The sequence below is a fragment of the Nannobrachium achirus genome (genome assembly GCF_963921795.1).
Source record: "Nannobrachium achirus genome assembly, chromosome: 13".
NCBI lineage: Eukaryota > Metazoa > Chordata > Actinopteri > Myctophiformes > Myctophidae > Nannobrachium > Nannobrachium achirus.
In genome coordinates, this window is record NC_137833.1 from 53,247,794 (window position 1) to 53,269,733 (window position 21,940).

The 21,940-nt window shown below is 42.6% G+C and overlaps 1 protein-coding gene across 1 annotated transcript in view; it reads left to right on the forward strand.

Annotated features, from left to right (window-relative positions):
* Positions 1-239: 239 nt before the first annotated feature.
* LOC308297435 (uncharacterized protein) overlaps positions 240-21,940 on the forward strand; it is a gene marked incomplete at both ends in the record, with an annotated part of 31,577 nt that continues 9,876 nt past the window's right edge. The window contains 7 exons of the mRNA XM_080740841.1: positions 240-326; positions 7,466-7,618; positions 8,125-8,220; positions 9,305-9,442; positions 10,976-11,109; positions 12,376-12,542; positions 13,170-13,372. Coding sequence (XP_080596967.1) covers positions 240-326; positions 7,466-7,618; positions 8,125-8,220; positions 9,305-9,442; positions 10,976-11,109; positions 12,376-12,542; positions 13,170-13,372 — 978 coding nt within the window. The remainder of the gene's footprint in view (positions 327-7,465; positions 7,619-8,124; positions 8,221-9,304; positions 9,443-10,975; positions 11,110-12,375; positions 12,543-13,169; positions 13,373-21,940) is intronic.

Consider the following 21,940-nt stretch of genomic DNA (forward strand, 5'->3'; position numbering starts at 1 on the left):
GAAACCTTTTTATCATTTAAAAAAAATAACTAAACTAGTGAAAACAGCCGATCTACAAGCACACAACGCCTCGCACCGCGAGGCGTTGTGTGCTTGTAGATCGGCTGTTTTCACTACTTTCGTGCGACGGCCTTGTCTGATGAAGCAGGGCTTCGCTTCGCAAAAAAAAAATATACACATTTGAAACTTGGAGATACAAGGTTTCTACCTGACAACGACGGAATGATGATCGTTATAAGATGGCGCCCTTTCCGTCTAATCACTGTGACTGTGTCTCGTTGGTTGGCTGCTGGGGACAGGTCAGCAGCCTGCCTGTAGTACCACTGGTACCAGTGACATACATCATCAATGGGGGATTCCTGGCTAATAGAAACCCCGGCCTTTTCGCTTCCCTGGAGCCATTGTTCCATGTTTTGAAAGAAAGTTTGAAATCTTGTTTTGAAATGACCACTGTCATCATCATCGTGCTTATCGATGCCATCATCAATAAGCACGTTTTCCAATCATCCACGGCCCACCGCTGAGACGGCTTGTAGACGGCGTCCTGTAGTGAGCGTTCCATAATTACAGTATAATAGTCCATGGGCCATACGAGATGTCGGTATCGGAAAGGTGGCAAAGGTTATCATGCATTTTTTAAAAGCTCTATATCTGTAGATTATAATTTGGTATGATAACCCTTTCTGAGACACAGCTAAATTGGTGTTATCAGCCGCTAGAGTTTTGCACAAAAAACATTCCTTGGGCTAAAAGACGGCCCCACAAGACTATGGTTTAGTGATGAAAAGTGATGAGTCATCACTTTTCACACTTTTGTAGGGGCCGTTTTAGCCCAATGAATGTTTTTTATGCAAAACAGATGTTTGCAATGGATTTAGAATCATGAAAAACCCCTAGTTTGACCCCTCATATGTTACTTAAAGCAGATTAATCTTTTGCTTTTTTTCCCTGTAATGTAAAGTTAATGGGACACCAACTCTAGCGGCTGATAACACCAATTTAGCTGTGTCTCAGAAAGGGTTATCATACCAAAATATAATCTACAGATATGGAGCTTTTCAAAAATGCATGATAACCTTTGCCACCTTTCCGATACCGACATCTCGTATGGCCCATGGACTATAATATGGATTCATATATTATATACAGTACGTACATACAATATGTATGGAGGTGATAAAGACGCAAACCGTTCCTTTAATCCAGTGGTTCTCAAAGTGGGCTCCAGGGGGCCTCCCCAGGGGTCCTCGAGAGGGGTTCCAGGGGGTCCCCAACCAAATGTCTGATAGTTGTCTGTAACTCTGAGAGCGTACAAATGGATTGTGTTCCATTTGTACCACAGTGTAGATTCGGGGTATCAAAATGGTATCAAATGGGCCATATCAAACTGGGCGGTCCTTGAAATGAAAATGGTTGAGAATCATTGCTATTAGTTGTTAAAAGGCTTCTTTTATGGGGGATCCGCGGCTGTGGGCTAATATGTGTCAATTTGGGGGGTCCTTGACATGAAAAAGAACCACTGATTTGATCCAAACCCTCTTCAATCTTTGTTGTTTTGTAGTAACGGTGAACGATGCCGTTCTCTTTATAACGAGTGCAGTTATTTTTTTTTAAGTCTCATGTTTCACTAAACCCGTCTGCCATCAGTTGATGCGTTCTAAATCCCAGACATCATGGCTGTCAACGCAGATATATTTATTTTTGCTACCTATCGTTCTATTTTCTTGTCCTCTTGGCAATATACTGTAACCACACACACACGTAGTATTTCCCACATTTACAATAAAAATACTTTGTACTACTAAGTATTTGTGGTGATTTTTATACTCGTCTCTGGCCATTTGGTGCCATTTCTCTTGAGTGTTATCTTAGGAGACTGGGGGTACGTAACAAAAGGTATCTTACCACACTGATCTCTTGCTTAGAATATCGGATTTTAACCTAAGATTCCATGATTTTATTCAATGCACCAAGAAAGAACATTGTGTGTGTGTGTGTGTGTGTGTGTGTGTGTGTGTGTGTGTGTGTGTGTGTGTGTGTGTGTGTGTGTGTGTGTGTGTGTGTGTGTGTGTGTGTGTGTGTGTGTGCGCAGAGCGTGTGCGTGTGCGCGCGTTGCACACACACAGTTGGCATTCACTGACTATGGGACAACTAGCAGGTGACACTGACTGCACAGACTACAACTGAATGGAATCATGACATGATATCATCGTATAGCCCCTGGGTATAGATAGGATCCTGCTGTAAGGAATATTTTCAGGCTAGTATATAATAGTAATGAAATGGTGCTAGGCCCACTCAGCTATGTTTACAATGATGTGCCTGCCTGGGACTGGGCCTGAACTTGGAGAAAATGGAAATAACAATACATTGACGTAATGAAATTGGGACACTTTTTTTGTATTGTTTGTTATTTATGGTACACTTGCATCATCACAAAGTGGTTTGTACTCTGTAATGATGCTTTGATAAAGTGTTTAAGTATGTCATCTGTGTGCGTGCGTGCGTGCGTGCGTGCGTGCGTGCGTGCGTTGGTGACGAAACTTTTTTGCATACATCGACTAAGCCCCTCCCCTTCATTAACATACGGTCGTCTGCATTTTTTACGCGCTGGGAAACCTACCTTAACGCCCTCATTAGCATAATGTATGCGAGCATAATGTATGCGCACCACGCCCACACGCATTTCCAAACCACGCCCCGCCCCCAATTTGCATATGTCGACTAAGCTCCTCCCCTTCATTTACATACGGCCGCCTGCATTTTCTACGCGCTGGGAAACGCCACTTAACAGCCTTATTAGCATAATTTATGCGGACCACACCCACACGCATTTCCAAACCATGCACCGCCCCCAATTTGCATACGTTGACTAAGCTCCTCCCCTTCATTTACATACGGTCGTCTGCATTTTTACGCGCTGGGAAAGGCCACTTAACGCCCTCATTAGCATAATTTATGCGAGCATAATGTATGCGCACCACGCCCACACGCATTTCCAAACCATGCCCCGCCCCCAATTTGCATATGTCGTCTAAGCTCCTCCCCTTCATTTACATACGGTCATCTGCATTTTTTACGCGCTGGGAAAGGCCACTTAACAGCCTCATTAGCATAATTTATGCAAACCACACCCACACGCATTTCCAAACCATGCCCCGCCCCCAATTTTTTTAAGTCGACTAAACTCCTCCCCTTCATTTACATACGGTCGTCTGCTTTTTTTACGCGCTGGGAAACCTACCTTAACGCCCTCATTAGCATAATGTATGCGAGCATAATGTATGCGCACCACGCCCACACGCATTTCCAAACCACGCCCCGCCCCCAATTTGCATATGTCGACTAAGCTCCTCCCCTTCATTTACATACGGCCGCCTGCATTTTTTACGCGCTGGGAAACGCCACTTAACAGCCTCATTAGCATAATTTATGCGAACCACACCCACACGCATTTCCAAACCATGCACCGCCCCCAATTTGCATACGTTGACTAAGCTCCTCCCCTTCATTTACATACGGTCGTCTGCATTTTTACGCGCTGGGAAAGGCCACTTAACGCCCTCATTAGCATAATTTATGCGAGCATAATGTATGCGCACCACGCCCACACGCATTTCCAAACCACGCCCGCCCCAAATTTGCATATGTCGACTAAGCTCCTCCCCTTCATTTACATACGGCCGTCTGCATTTTTTACGCGCTGGGAAACGCCACTTAACAGCCTCATTTGCATAATGTATGCGCACCACACCCACACGCATTTCCAAACCATGCCCCGCCCCCCCTCATTTGCATAAGTCGGCTTAATTTACATAATTAATGCGTGCGACGCCCACAAAACTCATTACGTTAGGCCCACTCATTAAGTCAGACTCCTCCCTCTTGTTGAAACCACGCCCACTCATTAAGTTAGACTCCTCCCACTCATTAAGTTTGACTCCACCTCTTGTATTTGCGTCCACGTCAGCGCGGTGAAGAGAACGCTTGTCATGCGGCCTCATTTACATAATTAATGCAGACCACGCCCCGACCTCATTTACATGATTAATGCAGACCACGCCCCCAATTTGAATAATTAGTCTAATTAGCCCCGCCCCCTGCATTCGCGTATAATTAGCAACAAGACGCGCGCGTCAAATGCATGTTGTGCAGGCTCATTTACGTAATTGATGCAGACCACGCCCCAACCTCATTTACATAATTAATGCAGACCGCGCCCCCAATTTGAATAATTAGGCTAATTAGCCCCACCCCCTGCATTCGCGTGTAATTAGCAACAAGACGCGCGCGTCAAATGCATGTTGTGCAGTCTCATTTACATAATTAATGCAGACCACGCCCCCAACCTCATTTACATGCCACGCCCCCAATTTGAATAATTAGGCTAATTAGCTCCGCCCCCTGCATTCGCGTGCAATAAGCAACAAGACGCGCGCGTGGAATGCATGTTGTGCAGTCTCATTTACATAATTAATGCAGACCACGCCCCCAACCTCATTTGCATAATTACGGCAGACCACGCCCCCAACCTAATTTGCATAATTACTGCAAACCATGCCCCCAATACATTTGCATAATTAATTAGGCTAATTAGCAACAAGACGCGCACGTCGAATGCATGTTGTGCAGTCTCATTTACATAATTAATGCAGACCACGCCCCCAACCTCATTTGCATAATTAATGCAGCCTCATTTACATAATAATCATTTGCATAATTAATGTAGCCTCATTTACATAACAATATGTAAATGAGATTATTTATTTATTTATTTATTTATTTATTTATTTATTTATTTATTTATTGAAGGAAGGAAGGAAGGAAGGAAGGAAGGAAGGAAGGAAGGAAGGAAGGAAGAAAGAAAGAAAGAAAGAAAGAAAGAAAGAAAGAAAGAAAGAAAGAAAGAAAGAAAGAAAGAAAGAAAGAAAGAAAGAAAGAAAGAAAGAAAGAAAGAAAGAAAGGTTGCACGCTATTTAATTATTTATTTATTTATTTATTTATTGAAGGAAGGAAGGAAGGAAGGAAGGAAGGAAGGAAGAAAGATGTACGCTATTTGTTTATATATATTTATTTATTTATTTATTTATTTAGCCGATAGGCAGACGCCTGGGGGGGGGGGGGGGGGGGCGGAGACCCGATTCCGGATAAGCGGTTGAAGATGGATGGATGGATGGATGGATGGATGGATGGATGGATGGAAGGAAACATAGTCGGGAGGGAAATAAATAAATACATAAATAAATGAATGAATGAATGAATGAATAAATAAATAAATAAATAAATAAATAAATAAATAAATAAATAAATAAATAAATAAATAAATAAATAAATAAATAAATAAATAAATAAATAGTCAGTCTCGACAGGGGCCTCATATAATAATAATAATTAATGAAATAAATAAAGCTCCTTTTAGTTGACCTTGTACCAGTGAGCCCAGCCAGTGCAGGGGGCGGGGCCATAATTAATTAATTAATTATTTAAAGAATCAGTAGCCTACGCAGTCGGGGGAAAGTTAGTTGCCGGGGCCAATGTGTCCTTTCGGCCTGGTGCAGACAGGGAAATAATTAATTCATTCATTCATTCATTAAATAAATACAGCCAAGGAGTGTGTGTGTGTGTGTGTGTGTGTGTGTGTGTGTGTGTGTGTGTGTGTGTGTGTGTGTGTGTGTGTGTGTGTGTGTGTGCAACGTTTGGCATGGATAAATAAATAATTAAACCAGTAAGACTCCCTAATATATACTGCGTGGCGATTTGCGTGATTTTAGGGCAAAATCTGTAGGAGTAGTGTCCAGAATGGGTTTCGCCTCATGGTGGCGCTAGAAGAGGAGGAGAGAATCGATGGGTGGAGGGCAAGGACTGTCTGTGCAAAATTTGGCACGGATCGGCCAGCGGTTGCAGAGATAGGTTGCAGAGATATGAGCAGTGCAAAAGTGTGACGGACATACAGACAGCTGGTCGAGGTTTCGATAGTAACTGCGACCTGACGGTCGCAATCATTCATTTGTCAGCCTCGACAGTGGCGGCGCCCAAAACAGCTGATCCACAAGCTCACATATGCAGCCTTGTAGATCGGCTGTTTTTATTGTTTTATTTTTTAAATTGTTTCCCCTGCATAGTGCTTTGTTCTATCCGTCATTCAATGTTATATGAGATACTTCAATGGTTTCCTGTGGAAATAAGCTTAGTCTTTTCTAGGATCTCCTTTTAGTTGACCTTGTACCAGTGAACTGTACTGTCAATGACACTGTATACCTATGACAGTCCTATATCAATAATTAGTTCATTCATGAATGACTTCCCTGTGGAAATAAGCCAACAACATTACTGGGATCTCCTTTTAGTTGGGCTTGTACCAAATCATGTTTATTACGTATCTATCTATCTCTCTATCTTCCTATCAATTAGTCACATGCATTCACATTGCACTGAATGCACGCACGCACAGGTCAGCTCAGCTTAGCAGCTGGCTTTTTTTTTTTTTTTTTTTTTCTCTCAGAGCTCCAGACTCAGACACCGAGGTCTCGGAGGGCACCCAAGCCGGACTGCGTGCTCTGGCTGCGGCCGCGAAGCGGCCGCGGCCCCCCTCAACCCCCTGGAGCCAGGTAGAGTCTGGTGAAATAAGAACCTATCTCCCTTAATTGACACTAGCTGCCATGGCAGCTACGCTAGAAAACCCAAACCACGTAACCAATCAAGCCAGCCATGGCCCCCCAGCCCATGGGATACATTCTCCTGGCAGCCGGTTGGCTCTCCCCAATCACCTGACCAGGAAGTGTTCTCTCTCCTTCTCTGTTTACCTAGGAGCAGACGCATGAGTTGAGTGTTGCTTCAAACTATGTCAAGGGATGTATATAGATGTCACATTGCTCTGTTCAATTGCTCTTTAAACAACTTGGGACAACATGAGACGACGCTGTGAACATTTGGACACAAGACGTGGGTCAACGTGCCTCGTGAGGAGAGGAGAGGAGGTGATGCACCATGGTGTCATGAACTTCAAACAGAAGCAGCGCGAGGAACAGGCAGAACCAGACGGCACTGAGGGTGAGAGGAATGAAAATAATGCTGTAATGCTTTGTCACAAAGATTGTATTTAGTTATAATATTCTAAATGAACTAAGCCAGTGGTTCTCAAACCTTTTCATGTGAAGGACCCCCAAAATGATATTTATTTGGCCACGGACCCCCATCTCAAAATATTTAGTTCCAGGGACCACCCAGAAGCAAAATGTGAGTTACAAACGTTCGCTTTGAAAATACATATATTCAAAGATTTGCACACATTTTCACGACTCTTTCAAAAATAGCAGATCTACAAGCTCGCAGCGCGGCACTCGGTGCCGCGCTGTGAGCTTGTATATCTGCTATTTTTCACTGGTTAAAGCATTCAATCATTTCTAGGCCTAAATGGGTTATTTATCACGATAAACGATAATAAGGATTATGGTCCCATCCCTAGGTGGAGGCGGAGTCGGAGTCGGAGGACGAGGGTGCCGCCAGGCGCAGAAGGAGACGGCGCCAGCCCCCGGCGGAGAACGTGGTGTCAGAGGTGGACATCCCCAACGTGGGACGCATCATGGTCCGAGCGGACGCAGACGGATACAACGAAGAGGTTCGTAAAATGTGGTCGGATTGTATCGGTGGTTCTTTTTTATTTACATTTTTATGTCGGGGACTTTTTCAAAAATCTTGACTAAAATCTTACAAATGATTCCCCAAATGTTCATATTGGGAATTGACGATCTACAAGCTCACAACGCGTCGCCATGCGTTGTGAGCTCATAGCTATCTTTGAATATCCGAAGTATAAAATAGGGTTTTTTTTGCACACAGGGTCTGATTTTCCACACGGACAAAACAGACAATATTGTCCAAGAGAGCTCGCCCTCCCTCCCTGTATGCAAAGGGCTTTATTCACTCATTTTGCTGGGGACCCCCTGGAACCCCTTCAAGGATCCTTGGGGGTCCCCACCGGCTGCTGGGCCTCCCTTTGAGAACCACTGAGTTATGTCACACGTGTGTGTTTTTAATCCATACGTCTTCTGTTCATGGCTATGATGATGTGGATAGGAATGTAGTTTCTAACATCTATGTGCTTGTATGTTGTTCCCTGTCCAGATGATGCTGACTCCAGCCATGCAGGGAGTCATCATGGCTATTGCCAAGGCCAGACAAACCTTTGACGACGAAGGCCCTGAGAAAGCTCTCATCAAGGTATGCCTTTAACCGTGAGGTGGAAGGTCTTGCCCTAAAAGTGTCAAACCAACCAGCAATCAGCAGTGGTGTATTGGAGTATTTCCAATTTTCTGTACTTTTACTTCTACTCGACTACAATTATTTAAAACTTTTAGTTACTACTTCTTTTTAGATTTAGATTTTTATTACAAAACATACATTAAAGCACGTCAGTCCTACAGTATTATACATTTCGGCCATTTGAAAATATTTTAGTTTTCAAAAGATTTGTATACATTTTATTCATTTGAAAACTTGCGAAATAGGACATTCTGCTTAATGACTATTTTATACTTTTGGTACTTTAAGTACATTTTGATACCAGTACTTTTGTACTATAACTAAAATATATATATTTTTAATATTGGACTTTAACTTGTAGCAGAGTATTTCTACATTGCAGTATTGATACTTTTACTTAAAAAAAAAGAATTGAACGTCCCACCACTGACAAACAGTGCTCTGACCAGAGGAGGAAAAATATAATAAAAGTAATAATGCAATACCTCTGTGTAAAAATACTCTGTTGCAAGTCAGTCGTTTATTCAAAATTGCAAAAGTGTTTGCATCAAAATATTACTACGGTGCCAAAAATAAAAGTACTTGTTAATCATCTAAATCTACAAAACTACTTGTAATGAATAACTAATTGTACTTCTTAATTACTGAGTCTATGTATTTATTCATTACTTTCCCACCTCTGCTTATGTCCCATTTTTCTCTGGCTGCCCTGGGTCCTGCCCTGTGCCCCGTAACCCCAGACAGGATTTGTACAACAATAACAGATTGCATAACGATCTTTCAGCGAAACGGGTGCGTTTTGGTACAGCAAGCCACCCTTCATTGCTGAATTGGATTAGTGGTGAGGTTAAGAGCCTCTCGAAACGAGCACCTCCTCTTTTTCTGCTTCGAAACACCGAAGCAGGCGGACATTATCTGGACGCAAACACATAGATTTAGTCTCTTGCGTTCTTTATTTTATTTGTTTTGTGTTGCTGCTTGGGATTCCCGATGCCTCTGCCGCCACGCTGTGCCTCACCGGTGGTGTGATTGTGTTCTGCAGGGCAAGAGGACCAACCTGCGTAAGAACGGCTCGGAGCGCATCAGCCACAGCATGAGGGTCAAGTTCAACCCGCTGGCTCTGCTGCTGGACTCCTCGCTGGAGGGAGAGTTTGACCTGGTGCAGAGGATCATCTACGAGGTGAGGAAGCTGCTCCGATCGATCGGTGGCAGATTTAAATTAGCCGATTTATTCAATTAATGATGCGATCGGCCGTCACCGATCCGGAAAGTGGATCTTTTATAATATAGCTGCTAAGTTTACATCCTAAATAGCTGTTGCCACACAGCACAGTCTGATTGGTAGAACACGTTTGGTGGTGGAAGTAATGCAACTGCAGACATCCTTTTGTTAGGTATATCAGTTTAAATAATTTTGAATTCATGTTTCTATAATTTGCAATAATTCAACTGTATGGCATGCTAATGTTTTGTATTTGACATTGTATTTTATTACTACATACGTAATTAATCAATAATCATCTGTAACAGAGGTTAAATATTTTCCTTTAAAAATAAATCGGTATCGGCGGATCATGAAAAAATAAATCGGTGATCGGAAATAAACCTCCAAAAAAGTGATCGGAGCATCCCGGAGCACTGGTTCCCATTTAGGGATGGGACGGTATGAAAGTTTCATGTCCCGATTATTGTGACCAAAGAAATGGTGATTTACAATCGCGATAATCAAAATATCCCCAACATTATCCCGGTGGCGGAACATTTGCCAAAAAAAAATCTGATCTACAAGCTCACAGCGCATTACGGTTGCGACGCGTTGTGAGCTTGAAGGTCGGCTATTTTTTGGGCAAAGAGATTTGGTAGAGAGTGAAAAAAAGACTATCAAGTATGTTATTTCCAGGTTAGTTTTATCGAGGGTTTAAAATGGTAATGGATGGGACGATAATCGTTGTCGTTTATGCAACTCGGCAAATAAAAGGTCAATTGATCCCAGTGCATGACGGAGGATAATTTCGCGGTTTCATGTTTTTTTATCACGATAACCGACAATAACGATTATCGTCCCATCCCTAGTTCCCCAACAGTGGGTCGGGACCAGTGTTGGTCGTGTCGCGCACGTACAGCTTGTAGATCGGTTGTTTGGGTCCCGGGGCAAACCTCTAATTTCAATTGATTATTATCACTAATTAACCACTTCAACCCTATTTACATTTCGGCCATTTGAAAATAGCCGATCTCATCGCGACACATTGTGAGCTTTCAAAAGATTTTTACGAGTTACTTTACTTACTTACTTTTAAGTACATTTTTATGCCAATACTTTTGTACTTTCAGTCAAGTACATTTTGAATTTCCGGACTTTTACTTGTAGAGTATTTCTATATTCCATCACTGATACTTTTAAGTAAAGAATTTTAGTACTTTATCCACCACTGGTGTTTGGTACTATTTGGCCATTCGAAAGTAGCAGATATACAAGATCCATCAGCCTATTTGGCCATTCGAAAGTAGCAGATATACAAGATCCATCAGCCTATTTGGCCATTCGAAAGTAGCAGATATACAAGATCCATCAGCCTATTTGGCCATTCGAAAGTAGCAGATATACAAGATCCATCAGCCTAATATATTAGGCTGACAGGTGTGCCTGGAGCTCAGACCAGGCCCCAGTGCCTGTATTTCTGTGACTAACAAGTCAATATGGCGCCCCCAGGTGGACGATCCGAGCCAGCCCAACGACGAGGGCATCACTGCCCTGCACAACGCTGTGTGTGCCGGACACACAGAGATCGTCAAGTTCCTGGTGCAGTTTGGAGTCAACGTCAACGCTGCAGACAGCGACGGATGGTAAGTGGCCGCCGTTACAATCGTGATGACGAAAAATCACATTATGTTTTCCATATGTATGGAAAGTAAAGCCCTGCTTCATCAAACAAGGCCGTCGCACAAAAGTAGTGAAAACAGCAGATTTACAAGCACACAATGCCTCGCGGTGCGAGGCGTTGTGTGCTTGTAGATTGCCTGTTTTCACTAGTTTAGTTCATTTTTTTTAAATGATGAAAACAAACGGTTTTGGACATACAAGGTTTCCACCCGACAATGACGATATATAGCTTGCTGCTTAGAAAAAAAAAAAAATAGGGCTGTCACGATTATTATATAATCGTCTAATCGCAATTATTTGACATAATCGCAAATATTTTGTCATAATCGTGAATTTTGAAAAATGCTCATACTTTTCAAACATTTTTAGAAATAGTGGAAATAGCAGATCTACAAGCTCACAATTGTGAGCTTGTAGATCGGCTATTTCCACTATCAATGTTCTTTTTTTAAGTATAAAGTTATCAAATATTTCATATTTTCTTTGTATGTTTAGGTTATGTGTCATATCTGCCATGTGCAACTTCAAAGCCTAAAAGCCAAACAGTAATGTAATTGTCAAAGACAAAAACACAATTAAATCGTTAATCGCAGTAATTTGAGTGACAATTAATCGTCATGTAAGATGCCATAATCGTGACAGCCCTAAATGTAAACATAAAATGTAAAGATATGTTAAAATGTATTTTTTTAAGAGAAATGCCAGCTTGAGGGGCGGCATAGCTCAGGGGTAGAGAAACCGTTATTAGAGCACGAAGGGTTCCCGAAGGGTTCCCAGTTCGAATCCGGGCTCCCCCTGAGTTAATGTCGAAGGGTCCTTGGGCAAGACTCTGAACCCCTAATTGCTCCCGGTGAGTAGGTTGGTACCTTGCATGGTTTCCTCCGCCACCGGTGTATGAATGTGTGCGTGAATGTGTGAATGTAATGCACAATCTATGTAAAGCGCTTTGGATAAAAGCGCTATATAAATGCACCATTTACCATTTTCCTGATTTTATATACAGCCAGGAAGGGTGTAGTTAGGGTGTAGTGCTCAAATACCTGTAGATGTTCTGGCTACGCGAGACAAGGTTCTATCCTAACCTTTCTTTTTTGTCAATTAAGTCCTGTGTAAAATGACCCCAGAAAATGCGGTTGTAAACTGTAACTCTCTCTCTCTCTCTCTCTCTCTCTCTCTCTCTCTGTCTCTCTCTCTCTCTCTCTCTCTCTCTGTCTCTCTGTCTGTCTCAGGACGCCGCTGCACTGTGCTGCCTCCTGTAACAACGTGCAGGTGTGTAAGTTCCTGGTGGAGTCTGGAGCGGCGGTGTTCGCCATGACCTACAGCGACATGCAGACTGCTGCTGATAAGTGTGAGGAGATGGAGGAGGGATACACGCAGTGCTCCCAGTTCCTCTACGGTAAGACTGTGTGTGTGTGTGTGTGTGTGTGTGTGTGTGTGTGTGTGTGTGTGTGTGTGTGTGTGTGTGTGAGATTTATTATTGTTTATTGTGATTAAAAAACATAATCATAACGTGGAGATTTAGATTTATCGTGAGATTGTCCTCTGTCATGCACTGGGATCAATTCACCTTTTATTTGCCAAGCTGCATATCAGGCACCATTTAAACCCTCTATGATTGGTAAAACTGACCAGGAAATAACGTACTTGATACTGTCTCTTTTCACACTCTCTGCCAAAAAATAGGCAATCTATAGCTCACAATGCGGAGCTTGTGGATCTGCTATTTTTCAACGACAAAATGATGGTCGTTATAAGATGGCTCCGTTTCCGTCTAATTTTTGCAAGTCTTTGAATATATTTTTTTAAAAGCGAACATTTGTAACTCAAATATTGCTTCTGGGTGGTCCCTGGAACGACATATTTTTAAGATGGGGTCCGCTGCTAAATACATATAATACCGGGGGGGTCCTTGACATTAAAATGTTTGAGAACCACTGATCACAGGTTTAACAAGAACCTTAGCAGGGCATCTTTTAGAATCAGGTCCTCAGGTCATAACCCCCACCTCTCCCCCACTCCCCAGGCGTCCAGGAGAAGATGGGCATCATGAACCGTGGCGTGGTGTACGGCCTGTGGGACTACGCCGCCGAGAACGCAGACGAGCTGTCCTACCACGAGGGCGACTGCATGGCCATCGTACGCCGGGAGGACGAGGACGAGGTGGAGTGGTGGTGGGCGCGCACGGCCGCCGGCGCCGAGGGGTACATCCCCCGCAACCTGCTAGGGGTGAGTTCACGGAGGAAGATAATGATAGCCAGTGGCAGAACGATTTTCACAGTGCTTGATCGGCTTTCGGGCCGAAACTCCAAAATGTTAATTTTCTTGAAAATGAGTTCAAGTGGAGTTGGGAGGTTTTGACCGACGTGCTTTTTACTACTTTTCATTGGTTCAATATTATTTTAACAAACACACAGACGTAAAGGGTGTTCAATAGCACATATGTATGAAAACAAGAGAGGGCCAATCGGGTGGAGTTAGCTGGTTTGGCAGAAAGTGTGGAGTTAGGAGGTTTTGGCCCAAGCACTTTTTACTACTTTCCATTGGTTCAATATTATTTTAACCAACACTCAGATGTAAAGAGTGTTCAATAGCCCTGATTTATGCAAAAAGAAATCAAAAACCTCAAAAATGGAGTTAAGAGGTTTTGGCCAGACAGTGACGAATATAATCCGATAGTAATCATTGCTATAGAGTCTTTGTTCAGTAACAGGTGTCTCCCTGTTTCTTCAGCTCTTTAATAAACAGAATAAATCAACCTTTTTTGGTTGGGATACAGATTTTATCCAATCAGGAACTCATACAGGATACAGGTTAAACAAGTGGTATCGGAAGCGATGACACAAAGAAATGAGCAGACACAATTGGAACTGGAACACTACTGTATATAATTGACACTGATAAATGGGTTCTCTCTTATAATTGGTTTAAAATTTCCGACCCACCTAAAAGAATATTTTCTGTTCTGAGACAGGGAGACTGTTACAAAAAATATACATATATAAAACTCTGTAGCAGAGTGATTAATAACGGCGGCAGTGGCTCAGGGGTAGAGTTGCCGTCTTAGAACACGGAGGGTTCCCGAAGGGTTCCCAGTTCGATCCCGGGCTCCTCCAGAGTTGGTGTCGAAGAGTCCTTGAGCAAGACTCTGAACCCCTAATTGCTTCTGGGGATAATGTTTAATGTTTAACAAAAACAAAAATTTCACTTACCCTACCTTTAATTCATAATTATATGTTTGGGGTTCCGGGGAGACACCAAATGTATCTTTTTGGGCCTTGAGCTGCAAAGATTGGGAGCCCCTGGATTTAACGTTGTGTCCCTTAACCCATTTAGGCCTAGAATTATTGAATGTTTTAGCTATTGAAAAATAGCAGATCTACAAGCTCACAGCGCGGCACCGAGTGCCGCGCTGCAAGCTTGTAGATCTGCTATTTTTGAAAAAGTTGTGAAAATGTGTGCAAATCTTTGAATATATGTATTTTTAAAGCGAACGTTTGTAACTCAAATTTTGCTTCTGGGGTGGTCCCTGGAACTAGATATTTTGAGATGGGGGTCCGTGGCCAAATAAATATCATTTTGGGGGTCCTTCACATGAAAATGTTTGAGAACCACTGACATACAGTAGTAGTCTCTCAAGAACAGACTAACTGAGCTCCAGTTAAGTGAAAAGAACCTTTTCTTTAACGATGGCTCGCCAGATTGCTGACATAGAAACATAGATTTTTCAAAAAACCTTAGAAGGATTCAAATGACACTTACTGTATAGAATCGGGTCAAAATTCGAATTTTCATGATTTTTCAAAAATAGCAGATCTACAAGCTCGCAGCGCGGCACTCGGTGCCGCGCTGTGAGCTTGTATATCTGCTATTTTTCAATAGTTAAAGCATGAAATAATGTTCTAACTGGGTTTATGTCTCCTGTCCTCCCAACAGCTCTACCCTAGAATAAAGCCCCGTCAGAGAAGCCTGGCTTAGAGGAGGACATGTCCCACTGTGTCAGACACACAGACAGACAGACTGAGAGGACACAGACACTCACTGGACATCTTCAGCTGGGTGGACCACCAGAGACAAAGCAATCAAAATGAAGAACGTGGAAATAAGACCAAACCATATGAAGGATCTTTAAAAAATGAACTATGAACTATTATGAACACCACACTAATAGCTGGGCCCGGGAAACCACAGTACGTTTCTGGTCCAACTGGCACTTTTTTTATATAACGTCTCCACAGACAGGATTTCCACATCTATTTTTCCAGACCACTCCTTGATGTACTGTACACTAATGGCATTATGCTGTATATTGCTCCCTTTCCTTTTTTTTTATTTTCTATTTTTTAACTTGTTTCATAATGAGATTTAAGCATCTGGGGCTGTTTATAATGCGACCCCCGAGCCATTCTGTTGGGATGTCAAATGGAATAGGGTTGCAATATTCTATCGGTTTACTTTTTTCGATTAATCGGATAATCGAGAAGGGTTTCAAATTTAAATGTATTTTATTTTTTATAATCAACTAAATCGACGAGTCTGACTGATTAACCACTTTAGCCCTATTTTATATTTTGTTCTACAATGGTGTTAAGAAGAAAACAGCCAAAATAGCCGATCTACAAGCTCATTAACTCGTAAATGGCTATTTTCACTGTTTCACTATCAATTAGTGTCATTAACTGTTGCGCCCCTAAAAGGGAGCAAGCAGTATTTTACAGTAGAAAATGTGAATTATTTTTTGTCTTTACACCTTTATTTTTTTTAGTTATTTCTTCGAGCTTAACTGGTTGTTTTCGATAGGTTCACCACACAGTGCATGATATGAATGACAGGAGGATGATGATGATGATGATGATCGTGATGATGATCGTGCTTTTTGAAAATGTCCCCCTTTCTGTTACCGTGACAATCCCTTGAGGCTTGGTACTTTTGCCTTGGTCCTTTACTTGGCAAATATGCCTCAGTTTAACATAATATACAGTAATTAGCTGCATCAACAACAGCTGTACAGCTTTTCAAACTTGGATTCTTTCCTCAAACCACCATTCCAGCTCTGGATTCTAGAATGTGCAATGATCACCATGATGTGGTTGATGATTTTGCTTAAAAAAAAAGAGAGAGACCTACTGCTATGCTTTTGACTCTTCTGTGGTCGATGACACCCAAGAAGCCAGCCTCCTTCTCTTCCCCGGGCTGGCAATGTGGCCGAGATACCCACAGACATACTGATACTAACATATACTGCAGCAGGTTGAATATTGGTGTGAAGGAGATCATAGGCAAGAGACCAAGGAGGTGATATAATAATATGTTGTTTTTTTAATCACTTTATGATACAGATTGTTTTAGAGGCGTTGCGATGAGAAGGCCACTCTTGAAGGAGCACTCTTCACCCATGTTTCCCCTTTCCCCCAACCCCATCTTCACATAATTAGTCCTTGCTAATCGTCGTTGTCGGGTGGAAACCTTTTTATCATTTAAAAAAAAAAAACTAAACTAGTGAAAACAGCCGATCTACAAGCACACAACGCCTCGCACCGCGAGGCGTTGTGTGCTTGTAGATCGGCTGTTTTCACTACTTTCGTGCGACGGCCTTGTCTGATGAAGCAGGGCTTCGCTTCGCAAAAAAACAACATACACATTTGAAACTTGGAGATACAAGGTTTCTACCTGACAACGACGGAATGATGATCGTTATAAGATGGCGCCCTTTCCGTCTAATCACTGTGACTGTGTCTCGTTGGTTGGCTGCTGGGGACAGGTCAGCAGCCTGCCTGTAGTACCACTGGTACCAGTGACATACATCATCAATGGGGGATTCCTGGCTAATAGAAACCCCGGGCTTTTCGCTTCCCTGGAGCCATTGTTCCATGTTTTGAAAGAAAGAAAGTTTGAAATCTTGTTTTGAAATGACCACTGTCATCATCATCGTGCTTATCGATGCCATCATCAATAAACACGTTTTCCAATCATCCACGGCCCACCGCTGAGACAGCTTGTAGACGGCGTACTGTAGTGAGCGTTCCATAATTACAGTATAATAGTCCATGGGCCATACGAGATGTCGGTATCGGAAAGGTGGCAAAGGTTATCATGCATTTTTTAAAAGCTCTATATCTGTAGATTATAATTTGGCATGATAACCCTTTCTGAGACACAGCTAAATTGGTGTTATCAGCCGCTAGAGTTTTGCACAAAAAACATTCCTTGGGCTAAAAGACGGCCCCACAAGACTATGGTTTAGTGATGAAAAGTGATGAGTCATCACTTTTCACACTTTTGTAGGGGCCGTTTTAGCCCAATGAATGTTTTTTATGCAAAACAGATGTTTGCAATGGATTTAGAATCATGAAAAACCCCCTAGTTTGACCCCTCATATGTTACTTAAAGCAGATTAATCTTTTGCTTTTTTTCCCTGTAATGTAAAGTTAATGGGACACCAACTCTAGCGGCTGATAACACCAATTTAGCTGTGTCTCAGAAAGGGTTATCATACCAAAATATAATCTACAGATATAGAGCTTTTCAAAAATGCATGATAACCTTTGCCACCTTTCCGATACCGACATCTCGTATGGCCCATGGACTATAATATGGATTCATATATTATATACAGTACGTACATACAATATGTATGGAGGTGTTAAAGACGCAAACCGTTCCTTTAATCCAGTGGTTCTCAAAGTGGGCTCCAGGGGGGCCTCCCCAGGGGTCCTCGAGAGGGGTTCCAGGGGGGCCTCCCCAGGGGTCCTCGAGAGGGGTTCCAGGGGGTCCCCAACCAAATGTCTGATAGTTGTCTGTAACTCTGAGAGCGTACAAATGGATTGTGTTCCATTTGTACCACAGTGTAGATTCGGGGTATCAAAATGGTATCAAATGGGCCATATCAAACTGGGCGGTCCTTGAAATGAAAATGGTTGAGAATCATTGCTATTAGTTGTTAAAAGGCTTCTTTTATGGGGGATCCGCGGCTGTGGGCTAATATGTGTCAATTTGGGGGGTCCTTGACATGAAAAAGAACCACTGATTTGATCCAAACCCTCTTCAATCTTTGTTGTTTTGTAGTAACGGTGAACGATGCCGTTCTCTTTATAACGAGTGCAGTTATTTTTTTTTAAGTCTCATGTTTCACTAAACCCGTCTGCCATCAGTTGATGCGTTCTAAATCCCAGACATCATGGCTGTCAACGCAGATATATTTATTTTTGCTACCTATCGTTCTATTTTCTTGTCCTCTTGGCAATATACTGTAACCACACACACACGTAGTATTTCCCACATTTACAATAAAAATACTTTGTACTACTAAGTATTTGTGGTGATTTTTATACTCGTCTCTGGCCATTTGGTGCCATTTCTCTTGAGTGTTATCTTAGGAGACTGGGGGTACGTAACAAAAGGTATCTTACCACACTGATCTCTTGCTTAGAATATCGGATTTTAACCTAAGATTCCATGATTTTATTCAATGCACCAAGAAAGAACATTGTGTGTGTGTGTGTGTGTGTGTGTGTGTGTGTGTGTGTGTGTGTGTGTGTGTGTGTGTGTGTGTGTGTGTGTGTGTGTGTGTGTGTGTGTGTGTGCGCAGAGCGTGTGCGTGTGCGCGCGTTGCACACACACAGTTGGCATTCACTGACTATGGGACAACTAGCAGGTGACACTGACTGCACAGACTACAACTGAATGGAATCATGACATGATATCATCGTATAGCCCCTGGGTATAGATAGGATCCTGCTGTAAGGAATATTTTCAGGCTAGTATATAATAGTAATGAAATGGTGCTAGGCCCACTCAGCTATGTTTACAATGATGTGCCTGCCTGGGACTGGGCCTGAACTTGGAGAAAATGGAAATAACAATACATTGACGTAATGAAATTGGGACACTTTTTTTGTATTGTTTGTTATTTATGGTACACTTGCATCATCACAAAGTGGTTTGTACTCTGTAATGATGCTTTGATAAAGTGTTTAAGTATGTCATCTGTGTGCGTGCGTGCGTGCGTGCGTGCGTGCGTGCGTGCGTTGGTGACGAAACTTTTTTGCATACATCGACTAAGCCCCTCCCCTTCATTAACATACGGTCGTCTGCATTTTTTACGCGCTGGGAAACCTACCTTAACGCCCTCATTAGCATAATGTATGCGAGCATAATGTATGCGCACCACGCCCACACGCATTTCCAAACCACGCCCCGCCCCCAATTTGCATATGTCGACTAAGCTCCTCCCCTTCATTTACATACGGCCGCCTGCATTTTCTACGCGCTGGGAAACGCCACTTAACAGCCTTATTAGCATAATTTATGCGGACCACACCCACACGCATTTCCAAACCATGCACCGCCCCCAATTTGCATACGTTGACTAAGCTCCTCCCCTTCATTTACATACGGTCGTCTGCATTTTTACGCGCTGGGAAAGGCCACTTAACGCCCTCATTAGCATAATTTATGCGAGCATAATGTATGCGCACCACGCCCACACGCATTTCCAAACCATGCCCCGCCCCCAATTTGCATATGTCGTCTAAGCTCCTCCCCTTCATTTACATACGGTCATCTGCATTTTTTACGCGCTGGGAAAGGCCACTTAACAGCCTCATTAGCATAATTTATGCAAACCACACCCACACGCATTTCCAAACCATGCCCCGCCCCCAATTTTTTTAAGTCGACTAAACTCCTCCCCTTCATTTACATACGGTCGTCTGCTTTTTTTACGCGCTGGGAAACCTACCTTAACGCCCTCATTAGCATAATGTATGCGAGCATAATGTATGCGCACCACGCCCACACGCATTTCCAAACCACGCCCCGCCCCCAATTTGCATATGTCGACTAAGCTCCTCCCCTTCATTTACATACGGCCGCCTGCATTTTTTACGCGCTGGGAAACGCCACTTAACAGCCTCATTAGCATAATTTATGCGAACCACACCCACACGCATTTCCAAACCATGCACCGCCCCCAATTTGCATACGTTGACTAAGCTCCTCCCCTTCATTTACATACGGTCGTCTGCATTTTTACGCGCTGGGAAAGGCCACTTAACGCCCTCATTAGCATAATTTATGCGAGCATAATGTATGCGCACCACGCCCACACGCATTTCCAAACCACGCCCGCCCCAAATTTGCATATGTCGACTAAGCTCCTCCCCTTCATTTACATACGGCCGTCTGCATTTTTTACGCGCTGGGAAACGCCACTTAACAGCCTCATTTGCATAATGTATGCGCACCACACCCACACGCATTTCCAAACCATGCCCCGCCCCCCCTCATTTGCATAAGTCGGCTTAATTTACATAATTAATGCGTGCGACGCCCACAAAACTCATTACGTTAGGCCCACTCATTAAGTCAGACTCCTCCCTCTTGTTGAAACCACGCCCACTCATTAAGTTAGACTCCTCCCACTCATTAAGTTTGACTCCACCTCTTGTATTTGCGTCCACGTCAGCGCGGTGAAGAGAACGCTTGTCATGCGGCCTCATTTACATAATTAATGCAGACCACGCCCCGACCTCATTTACATGATTAATGCAGACCACGCCCCCAATTTGAATAATTAGTCTAATTAGCCCCGCCCCCTGCATTCGCGTATAATTAGCAACAAGACGCGCGCGTCAAATGCATGTTGTGCAGGCTCATTTACGTAATTGATGCAGACCACGCCCCAACCTCATTTACATAATTAATGCAGACCGCGCCCCCAATTTGAATAATTAGGCTAATTAGCCCCACCCCCTGCATTCGCGTGTAATTAGCAACAAGACGCGCGCGTCAAATGCATGTTGTGCAGTCTCATTTACATAATTAATGCAGACCACGCCCCCAACCTCATTTACATGCCACGCCCCCAATTTGAATAATTAGGCTAATTAGCTCCGCCCCCTGCATTCGCGTGCAATAAGCAACAAGACGCGCGCGTGGAATGCATGTTGTGCAGTCTCATTTACATAATTAATGCAGACCACGCCCCCAACCTCATTTGCATAATTACGGCAGACCACGCCCCCAACCTAATTTGCATAATTACTGCAAACCATGCCCCCAATACATTTGCATAATTAATTAGGCTAATTAGCAACAAGACGCGCACGTCGAATGCATGTTGTGCAGTCTCATTTACATAATTAATGCAGACCACGCCCCCAACCTCATTTGCATAATTAATGCAGCCTCATTTACATAATAATCATTTGCATAATTAATGTAGCCTCATTTACATAACAATATGTAAATGAGATTATTTATTTATTTATTTATTTATTTATTTATTTATTTATTTATTTATTGAAGGAAGGAAGGAAGGAAGGAAGGAAGGAAGGAAGGAAGGAAGGAAGGAAGAAAGAAAGAAAGAAAGAAAGAAAGAAAGAAAGAAAGAAAGAAAGAAAGAAAGAAAGAAAGAAAGAAAGAAAGAAAGAAAGAAAGAGAAAGAAAGAAAGGTTGCACGCTATTTAATTATTTATTTATTTATTTATTTATTGAAGGAAGGAAGGAAGGAAGGAAGGAAGGAAGGAAGAAAGATGTACGCTATTTGTTTATATATATTTATTTATTTATTTATTTATTTAGCCGATAGGCAGACGCCTGGGGGGGGGGGGGGGGGGGCGGAGACCCGATTCCGGATAAGCGGTTGAAGATGGATGGATGGATGGATGGATGGATGGATGGATGGATGGAAGGAAACATAGTCGGGAGGGAAATAAATAAATACATAAATAAATGAATGAATGAATGAATGAATAAATAAATAAATAAATAAATAAATAAATAAATAAATAAATA